Source organism: Parasteatoda tepidariorum, chromosome 10 (genome assembly GCF_982258835.1).
Source record: "Parasteatoda tepidariorum strain Cologne lab strain chromosome 10, Ptep-v5.0, whole genome shotgun sequence".
NCBI lineage: Eukaryota > Metazoa > Arthropoda > Arachnida > Araneae > Theridiidae > Parasteatoda > Parasteatoda tepidariorum.
In genome coordinates, this window is record NC_141764.1 from 28,061,965 (window position 1) to 28,079,142 (window position 17,178).

Sequence of the window (17,178 nt, forward strand, 5' to 3'; positions counted from 1 at the left end):
TGAATGAAACAAGTAAGTTATAAGGGTAAGATTATATTTAAAATTAATTAAATTGAATTATTTTCGGAAAAATTAAAATTTTAGTTAATATGAAAAGTCAAAAGTTAAAAGTTAATATAAATGGCTTTTTTTATATAAAAGTTTTTGAATCTTTCTTTCTTGCAGCGCAATGTATTTTGTATTTACTGCACTTTCTAGTGATCTTATTTTTCATAATATCCGCAACGTAGCTGTGTTTTATATACCTCCACAATGTGGTTTATATCAGACCGCCTAATGGTATCTCGCACTTTAAATATGTGTGTTTTAGTTATATGTCTACCTGGGGCCAAGCAATGAGGTCTTTGTTAATACGTTAAAGCTTGAGAATATGTTCGTTTGAAGCTTAAGAAACCTAACGGTTTTGAAAAAAAATAGATGTGTACAAACGATAAATGTGGCAATTATTTTGAATTATACTTTTAAAGCTAAAGAAGTACGTCAAGAACAAAGATATGCTTTTACATTCACAGAAAAGGAAAAAAAAAATCCAAAAACTAATGCATGCAAAAGGAAATTTGAATTTTACTGAATATTACGCATATAAATAAAAACATTTTCGATATTATGAAGTTTTGTCATTTTATATTATTATTATTATTATTATATATGTACATAAAACAATACATATATGTATCGATTTATACGATATATATTCAAACAATATATATCAATATATATATGTATAAAAAAAACAGAAAACGAAATAGCAATAAGGTATACATGGCGTATAAAAGTTTGGAAACTGTCTAATACAATAAAAAATATAGATTTAACCGAAAATAGACCTATTCAATGTATTTTTAAAATTATCCATTTTCAAAGCAATTTTTTTTACAAACATTACAAAATTTAATTATGAAACAAATGCATTTTTCAAGAAATCGCTAAAAAGTGGTCCCCTCTTCCATATTACAAATAAAGATTTTTGTAATAATTTACAATTATAACGTGTTGCAAAGTGATATTAAAAATGTACTTTTTATTATTAGATCTACAGCAAGAGGAGTCAGAGCTACGGATCTGTTTCTAATAATGTTGCTAACACAAATTAAAATTATATAAGTTGATGTTGAGTGAAAAATGCGATGTCTGTTGTCAAACTGATAACCCTGCAATACACATTAAAGATGGAACTTTTAGGTTCGTATAAGTAAACCATTGATTAATAAATTATCTTTATTTATTTACTTAGCCAATATCAGGGGCACTTATACAATTTCTTAATTCTTTCTATATCTCTCTGACTCAGTTTCCCTTTCAGCAATGGTTCTTGCAATAAACTGCCATCCAGTGCTTCCATCGTTCTCAGCTTTCCTCTGGCATCTTTTGAGAAGGTATAGGATCCATACAGCATAATAGAGTTATAGTCGAAGGGCGTTAGTAGTTGATTCAAGTGGGGCATCAATTTCTTGAATTGGAATTCTGAGCCTGTAAATTATGTTATACTCATTATTCAACAAATGTGAACACATTTGTCTTAAAAAAAGTATACTTTCATGTTGCTGTTCTACACAATAAGTTTACCAAAAGTTTGAAGCTGTTCTCAAACTCAAAAAAAAATATTGTTTCGATTGTTCTTCTTTTTGAAATAATAAAAAATATAATGCATTAATCCTCTGATTTTTTTTTGTGAGATGACTATATTTTGTTAGCATTTTTTGCCAACATTAGAATTTTTGCATTATCATTTTCAGCTAACATTTTTTTTAAAAAATTAAATATTTAAAAACTTTATTGTAAGTTAATAATTATTAATGGATTAAATGCAGGTAATGTTTAATTTACAAATAAATAATGAATTAAAATTTATTTATTGTTTTTTTATATATATGCACCATATAATTTATATATGGAGTAATAATAATAATAATAATGATAAAACTACACTACTGACCATTAAAATTGCTACACCAGGTACCAAGGTGACACACCACGAACGTGAAATTTGTAGGACGGATAAAGCATGTTGTGGTATGCAAATCAGCGCGTTCATGCACGCGGCGGTAGCGATACCTACACTGTGCATAAAAGAAAAGATTTGACAGTAAGTTTCTCATACAGAGATTGAATTTGAGTGTTGTTCTGGGGTAAAAAAGTTTTGGTTATGCCTCGTGTAAGAAGGAAAAATGCCTGCCAGGGCGTGTCTGAGTTTGATCGAGTTCAAATTGTGGCTTACCGGAATTGCGGTTTATCATACCGAAGTATTACTCCTCACGTTGGTCGAGATCCCAAGACTGTTAACAGAATATGGAATCGATGGATTCATGACGGTCATATGGAACGCCGTGCAGGATCTCAGCTGCCCCCCCATCACTAACGACTGAGAAGACATACATGTTATATATATATATATATATATATATATATATATATATATATATATATATATATATATATATATATATATATATATATATATATATATATATATATATATATATATATATATATATATATATATATATATATATATATATATATATATATATAATGAAATTTATTGTCAACTTCTTGAGATTTATGACTAAAATTAAATGAGTGATAGAATGATGAGAAAACGAGAAGGGTTCATAAAATATCTAACCAAATATAAAATTTATCACTTTAGATTGAAGGCTAAGAACAAAATTGTGTAGAACTACGTTGTGCATAATGAAAAGAAAAAAAGAAAAAAAAACTTTACGTAAATGGCTATATGCTTAAAATGAGCTTATTATAGTTAGGTTCGATTCAAATATTTTTTCTTCCTTTACGATTATATGACTAAAATTTGATCTATGAAAAATTTGATCTATACTGTAGATCGTATTTTTGTTAAATAAAAACTCGCATGAAAAAAAAATGAGATTTATTTTTCTTCTGAAATATGAATAAATATTTTACCTTCTTTGATGTTCTCCCAGTATATTTTTATAAAGTCGTCTCTGTCGGATCTATTCTGCTCATGGTAGAACCCAATGGCATGCCCCAGCTCGTGTATGACCACACCTTCGAAAGCACAGTTATCACCAAGGGAAACAGGTTGGGAACCACCTGATTTTCCAACTTGAGCAAAGCAACTGTTAGAAAATTGTATTTATTATTAGCGTCTTGAAAAAGGGCAGCTAATATACTGGTATAATTTAATTTTATCATTTAGACTTTTACTAAATAAAATAAAAGACTGAAATAAAACGTTTTACTTACAGGATTCATTTTTGAGCATTTTGCTCACTAATCTTCATTTTAACTTTTTTTCTTCTTGAAAGTTAATAGTTTCCACAAAGAATTTTAATGTGTGTTTATATATATATATATTTCAATTCCAATTGGTTTTTATCTTCATCTCAGATATTTTGTCTAGATTAGTGCTTCAGATGGTGTGAAAAAGTGATACTGTGACAAAGACAGTGCTGATTTAGATAGTGAATCTGCTTCGCTGTCAGGAATCCCGACATCTCTTAAGATCCATTGGGTAGCAATAATTTTTTAATTTTAAATAAGGTTGCTTATAAATTCTCCTCACAGAACCTCTTCGGAAGAATGTTTCCTGTTTACCGAGGACAGAATAACAGCCTGGGAATCTGTGAAGAACGCAATGCTTATTGCATTTTTTTTTAAATTTCTTATCAGCAAAAATTGCCCCGTCAAGGTTTTCATAAAATACCCTCACTGGACTTTTAAGTTGAAGTAACTGACAATAAGCTGACTAGCATTTATTTAGTTGAGTCAGCTGACTCATTAAAATAGACATGGAGTGAGTCACACAATGGATATCTTTCATGAATAGTTTCAATTGCAAGTTAATTAAGTCCCAGAAAAAGTCCTCTAGTAACAAGGAAGAGTGAGATTAAGATTATCTCACCAAATTTAAGGTGGTTATTTAAAAGAGTGTCAGTGAGGGGTTATCTATCAATAACGGATAAACACAAGCCTTCACAGATTTTATTTATCCGGTCTAAAAAGAATATTAAGATAAAAGAATAGATCTTCCTTTCACAATAGGTTTATAATTGTATTAGTAGTGACTATTACTTCTAAGGTGCTTTTCTCTCAGACCCAGATCCAATTTATCACTCTGATTAGATATGAGTTCAATATTTGTCTGAAGCTTAATAGGAGTCAAATATGTTGCTCCAGTAATTAAGCGACGTATTTAATGTGCTGCCAGGTTTAGTTAGAACGCTTTTTGAAGTGGTAATTATGAACTCAGAGCAATAGTTTAAGATAAATCTGGCATGAGATTTGCAAACATTTGCAAATGCATTCTGAGACACATCCCATTTAATGCCAGAGAGCTTTTTAATGTTTTCATTCTATCTAAAAAAATCTTTTCTCTTTTTTGCATGGTTATTACAAATTAGTAAGTCCGTCACAATACCTAGCTATGTGGTGCATCCAGTTCTCAACAGAGGTTGGTTCTTAAAGTTCAAATGAAGCGAATGCTCTTTGATGCTTATAGTAAAAAGTTGACAGTTTTCTTAGGATTTACCAACGTTTCCTTATTATCTACCCACTAAGCAAGCTTTATCAGTGCATTATTTAATGATATTTCAAGATTTTGTATATCTGAACTTGTTGATTGTTTGCATTACCGCAACCGCAAGTATGCACGTCGTTAAGATGTCTCGTCGTTAAGAATTTTAATATATTGACAACTCTACGTCATGGTTGCTCTTGACGTTCATTTATTGAACGCTGTCATTTTGCTGTTGATTGCAAGCTAGCGATGTGTTTTTCTTCTTCATGGTTTTAATTTATAATAAATAGATTTTATTTTACTAACTCTGTCTATAATTAAATCTACAACCATATTGACCACTTGACAAAGTCATCAGCGTAAAGCAATATCTTGATCCTATTTATGCTATAAATTTCCTCGAAAACAACATTAATCATTATATTAAAAATTGAGGGATTTAAAACAGAGCCCTGTAGGATGTTATTTCATGTCTGTCTAAAACCAAATTTTACTATTCAAGAGTTAACTCTAGTAAACCTTTATGGCTGAGAAAATATTTAATCTAATTAAAGAGGCACCCAGTGACACCCAGATTTTAAAATTTAAGTGGCATAAATTTCCAAACCAGATCAAAAACAGATTTAAAATCTGCAAACACTGCCAGAGGGCTTTGTATTCGGTGAAAACCATCCTTTACTTCTTGAGAGAAACGAATAACTTGTTCAGTGGAGCTTTTGTTATTTCTAAATCCAGCTTGAGTCTCTAAGATGTAACTATTTATCAACAAATAAAATTTCAGCCTATCATCCACCATTCTCTCAACCACTCTGCAAAAGCTGTCTGAAGCTGTTAATAAACTGTCCGGGGCTTTAAAAGAGCCATTTTATTTTATATGTATGGTCTTTGCAAAAATATCAGCAAGAAGAAAGAAAAGAAAGACATTCAGTTTCGAGCACAGGGACACTACTGGTAGGCGATTGCCACCATTCATCCTTAATTATTATAATGCTAGCATTTATATACAATAATATTTTGACTCTCTCTCTCTCTTCTTTTTTTTCTCGTTACCTTTGACATCCACTCTAGAGCGGGGTAGTAAAATAAAGAACTTGTGAGAGATGAATAAAATTTTCTACATCAATGGATGGATTGTTCTTATTTAAAGCAAAAAATAAAATGGATATGAACAGTCGAAATTCAAAGCCAAAATACCAATAAAATCACAAAAAAGTACTTAAAATTACAATAGACTACAGAATATCGCTTATTGCTTATACTTCATAATTGCTTATACTACAGAAATCGTTCAACTCGACACTTATACATTTGTAATGATCTTACTCGTTTTGTCTATAACAAAAATCGCTTAATGTTATAGTCACCTGAATAGATTGCCATATCAGCTCCGTTATTGCAATCCATTCAGGTTACTACAATAATTTCGGTATGATTATTAATGAGGTATCTTGGTTTCGTATAGATTTTTCTTTGTTTCAGCTTTTGTTGGCTTGTAATTCGGATATTTTTTATAATGAGTATTAAAATAGAATCCGAAATTAATACAACGGCTCTTAAGCATAAAAGGTGATAGTTGAAGGCTTCAAAATTACTAGTATTCATTTGGAAATGATGAAATTGCTTTCATAATGTAGTAAGTTATTTTAGATGAAGGAGCAAAAACATGTATTTTTGGATATTTAAATTTTTATTTCTTTTCAAAATTCAACTTTGGTATGATATATTTTATAACATGGAGATATCAGGATAATATTCTGTTATGAACCAACTATTACCACCCATTCTTTATTCATTTTAAGATAAAAAGGTGAAAAAATTCTGCATAGCAAAATAGGGTAAAACACGGAGCAAACTAAAAGCCTGACCTAAATAAAAAGCAGTAAAATCTGCCTCTTGAAACCGTTTTACCATTCAAGCTCGCCTTGGTTACAATTGTATTCTTAAAAACACTGCAAAAAAAACGCGAAAAAAACCAGCAAATCAGTAGGTTGTGGATTGTTCTTAGAAAATATACTACCCATGCGGTGTACGGGCAATTCAAAAAAGTACCATTTCGTGACACTCGAACGGTGTATGGGTGCAATAGATAAATTGCTAAATACATCGTTTGCTTTTATTAATAACTAGCCGCCTAAGGCGGCCAGCTGTCCGCCACGCTAAAGGTTTCTACAAATAAAGTTTTTTAAAACATAGCAGGAAATCTGAAGATTAGTGGACAATTAAAGTGTTTCTGTCCTGCAATTTTGTCTTCATATCCAGTTCTGCTGCAGATGTGTTATAGCTCTTGAGGATGTTTGAAGATGTAACTTTGCTATGGTAACCTAACCTATAATATAACTATCAGGTGGAGACTTGTTTTTTTTTCTTAAAAAAAGGCCTCAGAAATTGTAAAAGCATACAAAAGTTGCTTTAAATACATGAAAAGAACACGAAAACGAATTAATTTTTTATGGTATCTATTTCTCTATAATTTTTTTATGGTATCAATTTCTATTTCTATATCGCTACAAAAATTAACGTCGGGTAGACTATATTTGAGGGCGCCCCTTGATTCTCGCCAAGTTGTGATCGCGGTTGATCGCCAAGCTGGGCGATGTTGAAACCCAATCGTGATTCTCAACGGTTTAGATTTTAGCGTTATTAATGTTCAACGGTATACGTAATTTCAGAGGTCCATTAGTTCTTCGTTAGATACCGGCTGGTAAGGTTACTTTTACTTCTGGTCAATAAGATCGAAGGTATGTGGGCAGTCATAAAAAGGGTCTTTATAAAAAAATGTCATCACCAGTTCGGTACCACAAACGCCATTTTCGATTCATATTTCGCCGAATTTATGTGACGATGGAGGTACACAGATTCTATTCACGATAAATTTAGACAGTATCTAACTGTTATTAGATAATTCTGTGCACCTAAATCTGAATATATTCAAGCTTAATGAAGAAGTGAGTTGTTTTTTTTTCCTTTTCTTTCTGCACCTACTCCATTAATTTTTGCTTCGATTCAAAATCCTTTTTATTGGATTTATTAATTTTGCTTATATTGGTTCCATTGCAAGCTTTATCCGATGTTTTGTTGAAATTTTCCAATGTTTTTTTAAATATCATTATGTTTTGGCCGTTATTTCTGTTACCACGGTGTTCCGCGCAAACAGGAATAGCACCAAACATAAGTCACCAATTTCGCCAAGGGGCATCCTCAAGTATAATTTTCCCTTATCGTCTTCGCTTAAGAAAAAAAAAAAAAGAGCGTGGAAAGAAGAAAAAAAACTTATTATAACAATTATGAACAGCAATAAATATATCAAAGCGTAGCGTTCTATTTACGTATCTAATATGTTGCCACATTTTTAGTACATAAGTTAAAGTTTTATCCACTTTGATAAATGTAAACTAATGCAAATCTTACAACTAAATTATTAATTCCTTCGTATATTATTGGTTTAAGTTGTCGAAAATTAATATTTCAATTGTAAGGTTCGCATTAGCATACATTTATAAGAGTGGAGAAAAGTATATGCATTTTTTAATTCGCGATCGCAACGCTCGAGTACGCCGTCTAGCGGGAGCCTGTAAATATCGGACATTAATTTATCACGTTTTCATTTAGTTCCATCAAAGTCATTGACTGAATCAGACGCCATTTTTTAGCAGCAAATAAGAAACAAAATTTCCCTAAGGAAAAGGCCGAAGAACTTGAAAAAAATCTCCAGAATATTAGTAAATCTTTCAGGAACAGAACACGCCAAACATTTGAAGAAAAATTCCTCAATTATTTTTAATTTCTATTATCAACAAACTTGCAACTGATGACTTCCGATTTCGGATACTGTTACAGATGTGTGTATTAAGGTAAAATGCATTTCTTCTGTCTTCAATTCATTACGAATTAAAGTGAAGTCAACATTGCTTTCGTCATTCCAGTGAATAAATATGAATTCAGAACATACAGAATTGTAATAGTTATAGCATATTCTTCTTCGTTATAGAATAGTATATATTTCTGTATCCATGTAATTCGGAAAACAACAATAAAAAATTATCCAAGTTACTTGAAATAGTGCCATTTGTGCTGATTCTTAATAAATTTAAATCGTTTTCTTGGTAAGTTTTTTTTTAATTTTGAAAGAATAAGTTCAACTAGAATTCAGCTATTCTGTTTTTAGCTACATATTCAAATTCATATCAATTATAAAATTTTGCTGTGTAGTATGTTATCTAAAAGTAATGAAGGTATAAACTATGTATCTATTATTTGAGAATAAAGTTTTCAAACAAGGAACTTATCATTTTGGAATTCTCCGGGAATCATAAATCAGGTAAGTGCAATGATTTTTACAATAAAAAATTTGCTTGTAAATATTTTTTTTTCATTTGATGATGGTTCTCTACAGAATGGTTTTTTACGTCTGATTAAGAACTATAAGAATAATAAAAAAAGAAACAATATGAAAGTTTTTATTTCAATGTTAATAATTCTTAAAATCGTTTTTTTTATCCTAAGAATTCTTTATTTTCCGTTTTTTAGTTTATAATTTTTTGATAAAAATTGTTCTCAAAATACTTTTGAAAACTTAAATGGTATAACATTATATGTTTATGTATACTTCTTGTATATTAGAATGTTTGAAATAATATGATTCAGAAAAGTATGGAATAAAAATTCGGTACTTACGACGTATTAACGCCACCGCCGCTACAGATTTGGCGGTTTTTAAGTGCCGCCAATCTACACTTAAAATTTTTGCGACAGTTCGTAAAATAAAACACTTTATTTAAAATCAAAATAGTTAATTGGATTTCGGTGGAAAATGAGCCGATATAGAGTTTAGCATAGATTCAAAACAATCATATCGCCATATGAACTCTGATGAATAAGATTCCAAATGAAATAACATTTCCAAAACGTACGTTTGCCAAGATAAAGTTTTATGTTGTGGGAATTGGTACATTTTCGTTTTTTCGGTAAAATATTTCCCTCCTGAAAAAATAAAATTGCATCTTGTTTTGTTTCTGGCAAATCCCAAAGACGAATATTCGTAGCACTAAAAATGGCGACAAAAAAGAATTGGTTTTTTTTTTTTTTTTTTTTTTTTTTGTTTCGTCAGCATTCTTTATTTTACGTTTCTTAGTTTCTAAATAATGATTTTTATTGAAACTTGAAATTTTTTGATAAAAATTGTTGGCAAAAAACTTTGTTTACAAAATTTAATTTCATAAAATTTTGAGGCTTATGTATACTTTTTGTTCATTTTAATTTTTGAACTAATATGATTCTTAAAACTATAGAATGTAAAGTTTAAATGGGCCTTTCATGTTATATCATTAAATTTAGTAATACTATTTCTCGGGCATTAGGTTTTAACTCTTATAAGAATATACATATTTTTTTCTGTTAATGTACAAATATTTTTCCGATGTGTTTTGGATATTCCTTCTCTAATAAAAAGAGATACCATTTTGTTTTCGGTTGTACAAGAAAGAAGATCAAGCATTTTTCTTTTTTAAATTTAATAAGCCACATTAAAGAAGGAACGTTGCAATGCTACACGCTACATTAACGACGTCTCCAGAGTAACTGAATGACGGTTCATATGGAAATCGCAGGTAAGCGTCTCATACAACAACGCCCCCTATAGTTCGTTGCGATCGCGAATAGTTTCTTGAATATGGCTCTTTGAAGACGAAAAAGCATAGATTTTCTTACAAAGTGACTGATAACTAAGAAACTAATCCAAATTTTTGAAAAAGAAAAAAAATACTTCTTCATTATGTCAAAACACAATTATGTGCCGAGTTTCGTGCCTGGGCGAGGCTTCTGGGGCGATATATTGTGATTACAGACACACACACGCACACACACAGCCGCTTTTATTATTATGTACTAGCCGCCTCAGGCGGCCAGCTGTCCGCCACGCTATGTTTCTTGGGCCTTAGCACTGCTAGTCGAGACATGATCCTCTTCCAATCTTCTTTGACGCTTCTCAGGTGTTTCTCAGACCCTAGCACTGCTAATTGAGACACGAACCTCTTCTAATATTCTTTGACGTTCCTCAGGTGTTTCTCGGGCCCTAGCACTGCTAGTTGAGACACGATCCTCTTCCAATCTTCATTGACATTTTTCTGATACTTCTTGGGCTCTAGAATTGCTTGTCGAAATTCGGTCATGTTCCATCCTTCTTTGACGTTCCACAGACGTTTCTTGGGCCCTTCTTCTTTGAGAATCTCTTAATATCTTTTTTTAATACTTTAGAACAACAATTACTATGAAAGCAAATCATGAAACTTCAATATTAAAATCTAGGTGCTTACCTGCAAACTGAAACTTTCTGAAAATAACTAATTATATTTAATAAAAACTGTTAAAATAAAGAATAGAAAAACCAAAGAGGTCCAAGGTAAGTGTGATCGTTCCTTCAAAAACAATTAAATTCCTATTTTATATATTATATAGCTACAACGCTTAAGAAAAAAAAACTAAAATGCTAAATACATGAAAAGAACACGAAAACGAATTAATTTTTATGGTATTAATTTCTATTTCTATATCGCTACAAAAATTATCGTCTTCGCTTAAGAAAAAAAAAATAGAGCGTGGAAAGAAGAAGAAAAACTTATTATAACAATTATGAACAGCGACAAATATATCAAAGCGAAGCGTTCTATTTACGTATCGAATATGTTGCCACATTTTTAATACAAAAGTTAAACTTTTCACCACTTTGATGAATGTAAACTAATGCGAAAATTACAATTAAATTATTAATTCCTTCGTATATTATTGGTTTAAGTTGTCGAAAATTAATGTTTCATTTGTAAGGTTCGCATTAGCATACATTTATAAGAGATATGCATTTTTTAATAGTTTTTTGAATATGGCTCTTTGAAGACGAAAAAGCATAGATTTTCTTACAAAATGACTGATAACTAAAAAACTAATCCAAATTTTTGAAAAAGAAAAAAAATACTTCTTCATTATGTCAAAACACAATTATGTGTCGAGTTTCGAGCCTGGGCGAGGCTTCTGGGGCAATATATTGTGATTACAGACACACACACACACACACAGCCGCTTTTATTATTATGTATAGATAGATTAAAAAGAAATAATTGGAATTCTCAATAGCATTACTTGCAGATATTTATGTACTTACCCTTTTCCTGGAAATATTCTAATGTAATCTGTTTCCTCCTCTCTTGGTTTAAATTGGATGCAAGTAAATTTCTTGTAGTGATTAAAGGCCCTCGTAAGAAGAAATTTCACTGTATCGAAAAAGAAAAACTGTTTAAATCACACTGAAGATTTTTTGCTATCAAACTTTAAGACAGTATTATTTACAAAGGACACAGAAAGTATGGTTACACTCACTGATTTTGTCCACTCCAGGATCCAGAACGTATGGAATTATTCCTCCTGGCCAAAGATTTTTTGCATTCACAACAGCATTTCTGTCCTGACATACAAAAGAAAGAAATTTACGAAACTTTATTTTAACAATTTTCAATATATATATATATATATATATATATATATATATATATATATATATATATATATATATATATATATATATATATATATATATATATATATATATATATATATATATATATATATATATATATATATATAGTATATTCCAATTAGCAGTGTCAAGAAAAACTGTAAAGCCTACATAACTTTTGAAGTAAGGATCGAATGTTTACGCACTAGATTCTCAATCTTAATAATAGTTCACGAGTATAACCTTGATTATGTCTATTGTCCCGAGTGTAGTATGTTTTAAGTTACGCAATCAGACGCAGAAACATATTTCATCTGATTAAACAAAACAAAAATCATAAGATTTAGATTAATGACCCACAAAATATGGGTGATAGTCGTAATCAGGGAAATATAGTATCAATAGTTTAGTCAGGAGAGTGGTAGAGAGCAGTTTTGCTAAATAACGAAGACTTTTTCAATGAATTGAAAAATTTTTGTACGCAATTATGAAATTCATTACGCAAAAATAATTCCATGGAATTAATAATCTTTACACAATTTGAATAAAATTGATTAAATAGATTTCAGAGGATTAAAATTTGTTAACTTACCTATTCAATCGATTGCACTCAAATTTTGTAATTTTTTCATCTTATATATTGCATTCTTTAAAATGTTGTAAATATTTTATGCCTTAAATTTCAAGTTCTTTTTACTATTGTCAAATAAAATAAAAAATAATGAATATTGAAAAAAAAAAATTTTTTTTTTGACCTGGGAGAAGATACGGAAAATGTAACATTAACATTACGGTGTCTGGAATTTCTATCGTTACCCTAACCAAAGTGTTAGGGCCCAATTCTCAGATAGCGGCTACCTTCCACATTTGGAGTGTCAGAATCCCGAAAAAAATCATGTTTATCAAAGAAAGAAGGTTTTCCGTCTGATTTTTTTTAACTTCAAATATGGTCTGCACTGATAAATTAGCATAGTTGAGGTTAGGATTTCAAACTGTGAAATTTTAAAACAAACCTTCTGACAAGCAATATCCAATTAAAATTTAAGAAGTAGAAAGTTTGAAATCCTGACATTTATGATTAAGGTAGTTAATCCCCCATAAAAATAGTAAATCTATGAAAATAAATTAACGTCTGCAGTCTACGATTTTGTAGAAAATAATAAAACACTTTCAGTGACGGGGTAGAATGAAGAATTTGAGGGGATAATTCTCTCACCCACAAGAAATTTAATATAGGGCATGGATGCAACAACCACAGAAAGCAAAGACACGCATATATGATTAGGTTTCTCTTCCAAAAGAAATGAATTTTAAGAAACAAAAATAATATTCATAAAACTGATATTAAATTAAGAAAATGCTGTTGAAAACAGGAAAATAATGCAGAAAAGTTGCATAAAAAATAAACTAATACTCTTATGAAAATTAAGTGAGAGATTTGAAATAATGGATTAAATAATTTAAATAAAATGAGTAATTTCAACGTAATCTGAAGTAATTTCAAAGTGTATGAGTAATTTCAAAGTGTAACTGCGACATATCTGACGTAACAATCTGTTGGTAATTGGCAAGAAACAAAAATTATTGCAAAGCTATCGTGATCTTTCGGATGGGTGAGCTTAGTCTCCTAGATCCCGTCCGTTTGGCATAGTGCATAAAATTAAAAAGTTACGCGTTACCTGTATGTCGGATACTATCATGTCTCCTCCAAACAAATCAGGGTTTTCCATTGCATCGTAATAGTCTGAAATTTAATAGAATAAGATTGAATGTTAGTCAATGTTAAAATTAATATTTATCTTACATAAGTGATACTAAAACAATTTGTATGTAACTAATTATTGCACATTACATTATTAGGTGAGCCGTGAAAAATTTGAAGTCTTCTTTTAACATGGGAAAGCTTAATGTATAGCAGAAAGTAAATTTAATAAATTTATTTTTCTTTTAGTTTCAAAAATATTCAATACAGTGATCACCACTAAGAAAATTACTGGGTTATAAAATAAGTCACTCTTAAAAATCTGATCTGCAATATCAAGGCACACAAAGGCCGTTCTTTTTTTAAAATCATTATCACAATTTTGTAAAAATCAAATTTTTTTTCGACATATATAAAACACTGAGTTCCCTTGTATGGGTATTTAGAATTCCGTTTTCTGCAAGCTTTGAAATATATGCAGTATATAAATAGCAAACTTCATTCTATCCCCAACAATCGAAAAAAGTTTAAGATAAGGATTACACTTCTCATACAGTTCAAAATTATGGTGCTTAGTTGCCACCATTTTTGGTATCGTGGTAGGTTAAATATATTTTTAAGTACCGAATTATTGTTATCACGCAGAAAAATTACACGAAATTGACAAAATAATAATTTTTTGAACGAACTAGTGCAACTATATAATTTCACATGTGTCCGCTTTTTAAACAAAATGTTTTTAAATGAAGCCATAAAATGGCTCTAAAGCGAATGAAGATTTAGTTACTTGTATACAAATAATCAAAAAATGAGTAAATGAAAAAGCAAAACTATTACATATATAAAATAAATTAAAAATTTGACTTCATGCACTGTAAAAAATAGTTAATCTCAACACTAAAAATGCTGCCAACTACGCACAAAAGTTTTATACTTGGTACAGAAATTGGAGGTTGGAAGTTAGAAAAAATATGTAGAGAGACTATAAGGATATCCAAAGGTAAACTGTTTTTGAATAAAGAAAAGTTACAAAATACGCATCATCATTCAAAGTCAATGATTATCACTCACTCCGTCATACAATAAGTTGCATTTATCTTCAAAATATGTCGGAAAAGTGCTTGATTTTTTTTTAAAATGAACATTTCAGCACATAAATGTAAACAACGAAGATTAAAAAATCATTTCTTAACTTTTGAATCAGGTCAGTTCTTTCAACTTTTACATCAAAAAATATTCTGAATCAAGTAACTGGAAAACTTTCTGGAACTCTGGATGCATCATTCTGTTAAGTCAATTTTACACTAAAACCCGTTTTTACCTTAATATTGTATACCGTAATTCGTGCAATAATATTTATCTAATTACAGTTATTCAGTGATTTTAAGGTAAATATTGCTGAAAAAATTACGGTATATCAAATTTTTAGTTTCGTAAAATTTCAGGGTAAAATGGACTTTAAGGAAAAAAGTACTGGCATCTTGAGTGCCGGTACTTTTTACCGTAATAAGTGTAATTAAGAGTGAATTTTATTCAGTTTAATTAAGAGCGAATAATTGTTATTTTTTTAAGAAACCATCTGCAAATTAAAAGTTATAGCTTATGTTTAATTGAAATGCCAAATAAAAATCAAGTAAAAATAAAATATAAGTAGCGTAACAAATATCACTTTTATGTATTTTTAAAATTTAAATCTGAGATATTTTCCCCTTAATTTAAATATTTCGGTACATAAAATTACCTATTTTTTAACATCTATTTGTTCTTATTCATATGCAGCGGATTAAAACACACATTATTGTTTTAAATAGGATATCTTTGAATTACTTTTACAGAAGAGAAATTTAAGAATCTTTTATGATTAAAAAGTACATTATACATATCGCTTATAACATACTTACTAGCTGGATATGCAGAACTGTATCCCAAAATCAAAATAAATATTATTACAATCATTTTAGCCGGCATTCTTTACTTCAAAATTTTATATCTTTACCAAATGAAATGATTCTTAACTGAAAATAGTATGTCTTTTTATCGGCAATTAGAAGAGCAGATGGCAAAACTCCCATGTTTAGCGAGATTTTTCTTGATAAACAGTTATCAGCATTTTAAAATGAATATGCATAAAAACAGTCTCAATACTTCTTGCTCATAACTTTATTTCCATTATTACACGGATTACCATGGTATCGCAGTGTTAATTCTTCATATTATTCAAACATCACTGCATATGTTTGGTAGGAAAAAATATTTCAATCTTTCGGAAAGAAATTCTTTCAAATTTTTATAGATATTTACTGAATGTTTTACTTTCAAATAGAATTGAAACAAAAACTAAATTCACGAACTGTTGTGGACTTACTCGTTTTAATTTCCTCGCTAGCGAAATTTGCGTATTTTTTATTAGATAATTTAAATTTAAATATATTTTAAAGTTAAAATATGGAAATTGTTTTTCTTTGTAAAAGATTTCTTTTTTCAATGCAGAATTAGATTACACGCAAAGGTTGTCAGAGAATTTAAATAAAATAAAAACAGTAAAGTTTTGAAAATTATTATTAATAAAGTTGTAATTCGCTTTTTGAAATACAAATGTTAAGAGTATATACTAACAAAAGTATATATATATATATATATATATATATATATATATATATATATATATATATATATATATATATATATATATATATATATATATATATATATATATATATATATATATATATATATATATATATATATATATATATATATATATATATATATTCTCTTCATTTTAATCATTCGCGTTAACTTATATAATCAGAATACGTAATGTATAATTTTGAAGAGCTCTGCGAATTTTTTCCCTTACGAAATCTTTAAATTAATATCCTAAAATAAGTACGCCATACCCAAAAATGTTAAGGAACCTTATTTTAAGGTACATTTTTTTGTTGTATATTTTCATGCATAATATAAAGTATACCATAAAATTAGAAGCAAATATATGCTGACAATTCTGATACTAGGTATGTCTCATCTATATATTCATGTGCTTAAAGTTAGGTTAATAATACTGCTGTCAAATGTATGAGTTCCTTATGTCCTATAAGTTATGTCATATGAGAAACGTATGATATACGAGTTGTAAGGAAAGTAAAATCGAGCTTTATAATTGTTATACAAACGATTGGATCTGACTTATATATATATTTTGAGTTATAGTCCGTCAAACAAAGAAAAATACAGTAGTTTGTCTTTTTTTTGTTATCTGTTATTTTCTGGCAACTAAATATTGATAAGAAAAATTGTTTAAAAAATATCCCTTAACTTATTTCTTTATGATTAGCACTTTATTTAAAGTTATTGAAAAATAATAAAATTAAAAGTAGGAAAAAAAATATTGTAATTTAATTACACCAGGGAGCAAAATTTAATTGCATACGGATGACACTGCAATATTTAGATTAACTTTATCCTTAA

The 17,178-nt window shown here is 29.2% G+C and overlaps 1 protein-coding gene across 1 annotated transcript; it reads right to left on the reverse strand.

The window, feature by feature from the left end:
• Window positions 1–1,200: 1,200 nt before the first annotated feature.
• Window positions 1,201–15,760, reverse strand: LOC107452160 (astacin-like metalloprotease toxin 5). Its single transcript, XM_087153265.1, has 6 exons — window positions 15,609–15,760; window positions 13,685–13,749; window positions 11,870–11,954; window positions 11,655–11,763; window positions 2,926–3,101; window positions 1,201–1,470 (listed from the first exon to the last, which is right to left on the reverse strand). Exons 1-6 carry the CDS (start codon window positions 15,673–15,675, stop codon window positions 1,241–1,243), a joined length of 732 nt encoding a protein of 243 aa, XP_087009391.1. The 5' UTR covers window positions 15,676–15,760; the 3' UTR covers window positions 1,201–1,240.
• Window positions 15,761–17,178: the final 1,418 nt, after the last annotated feature.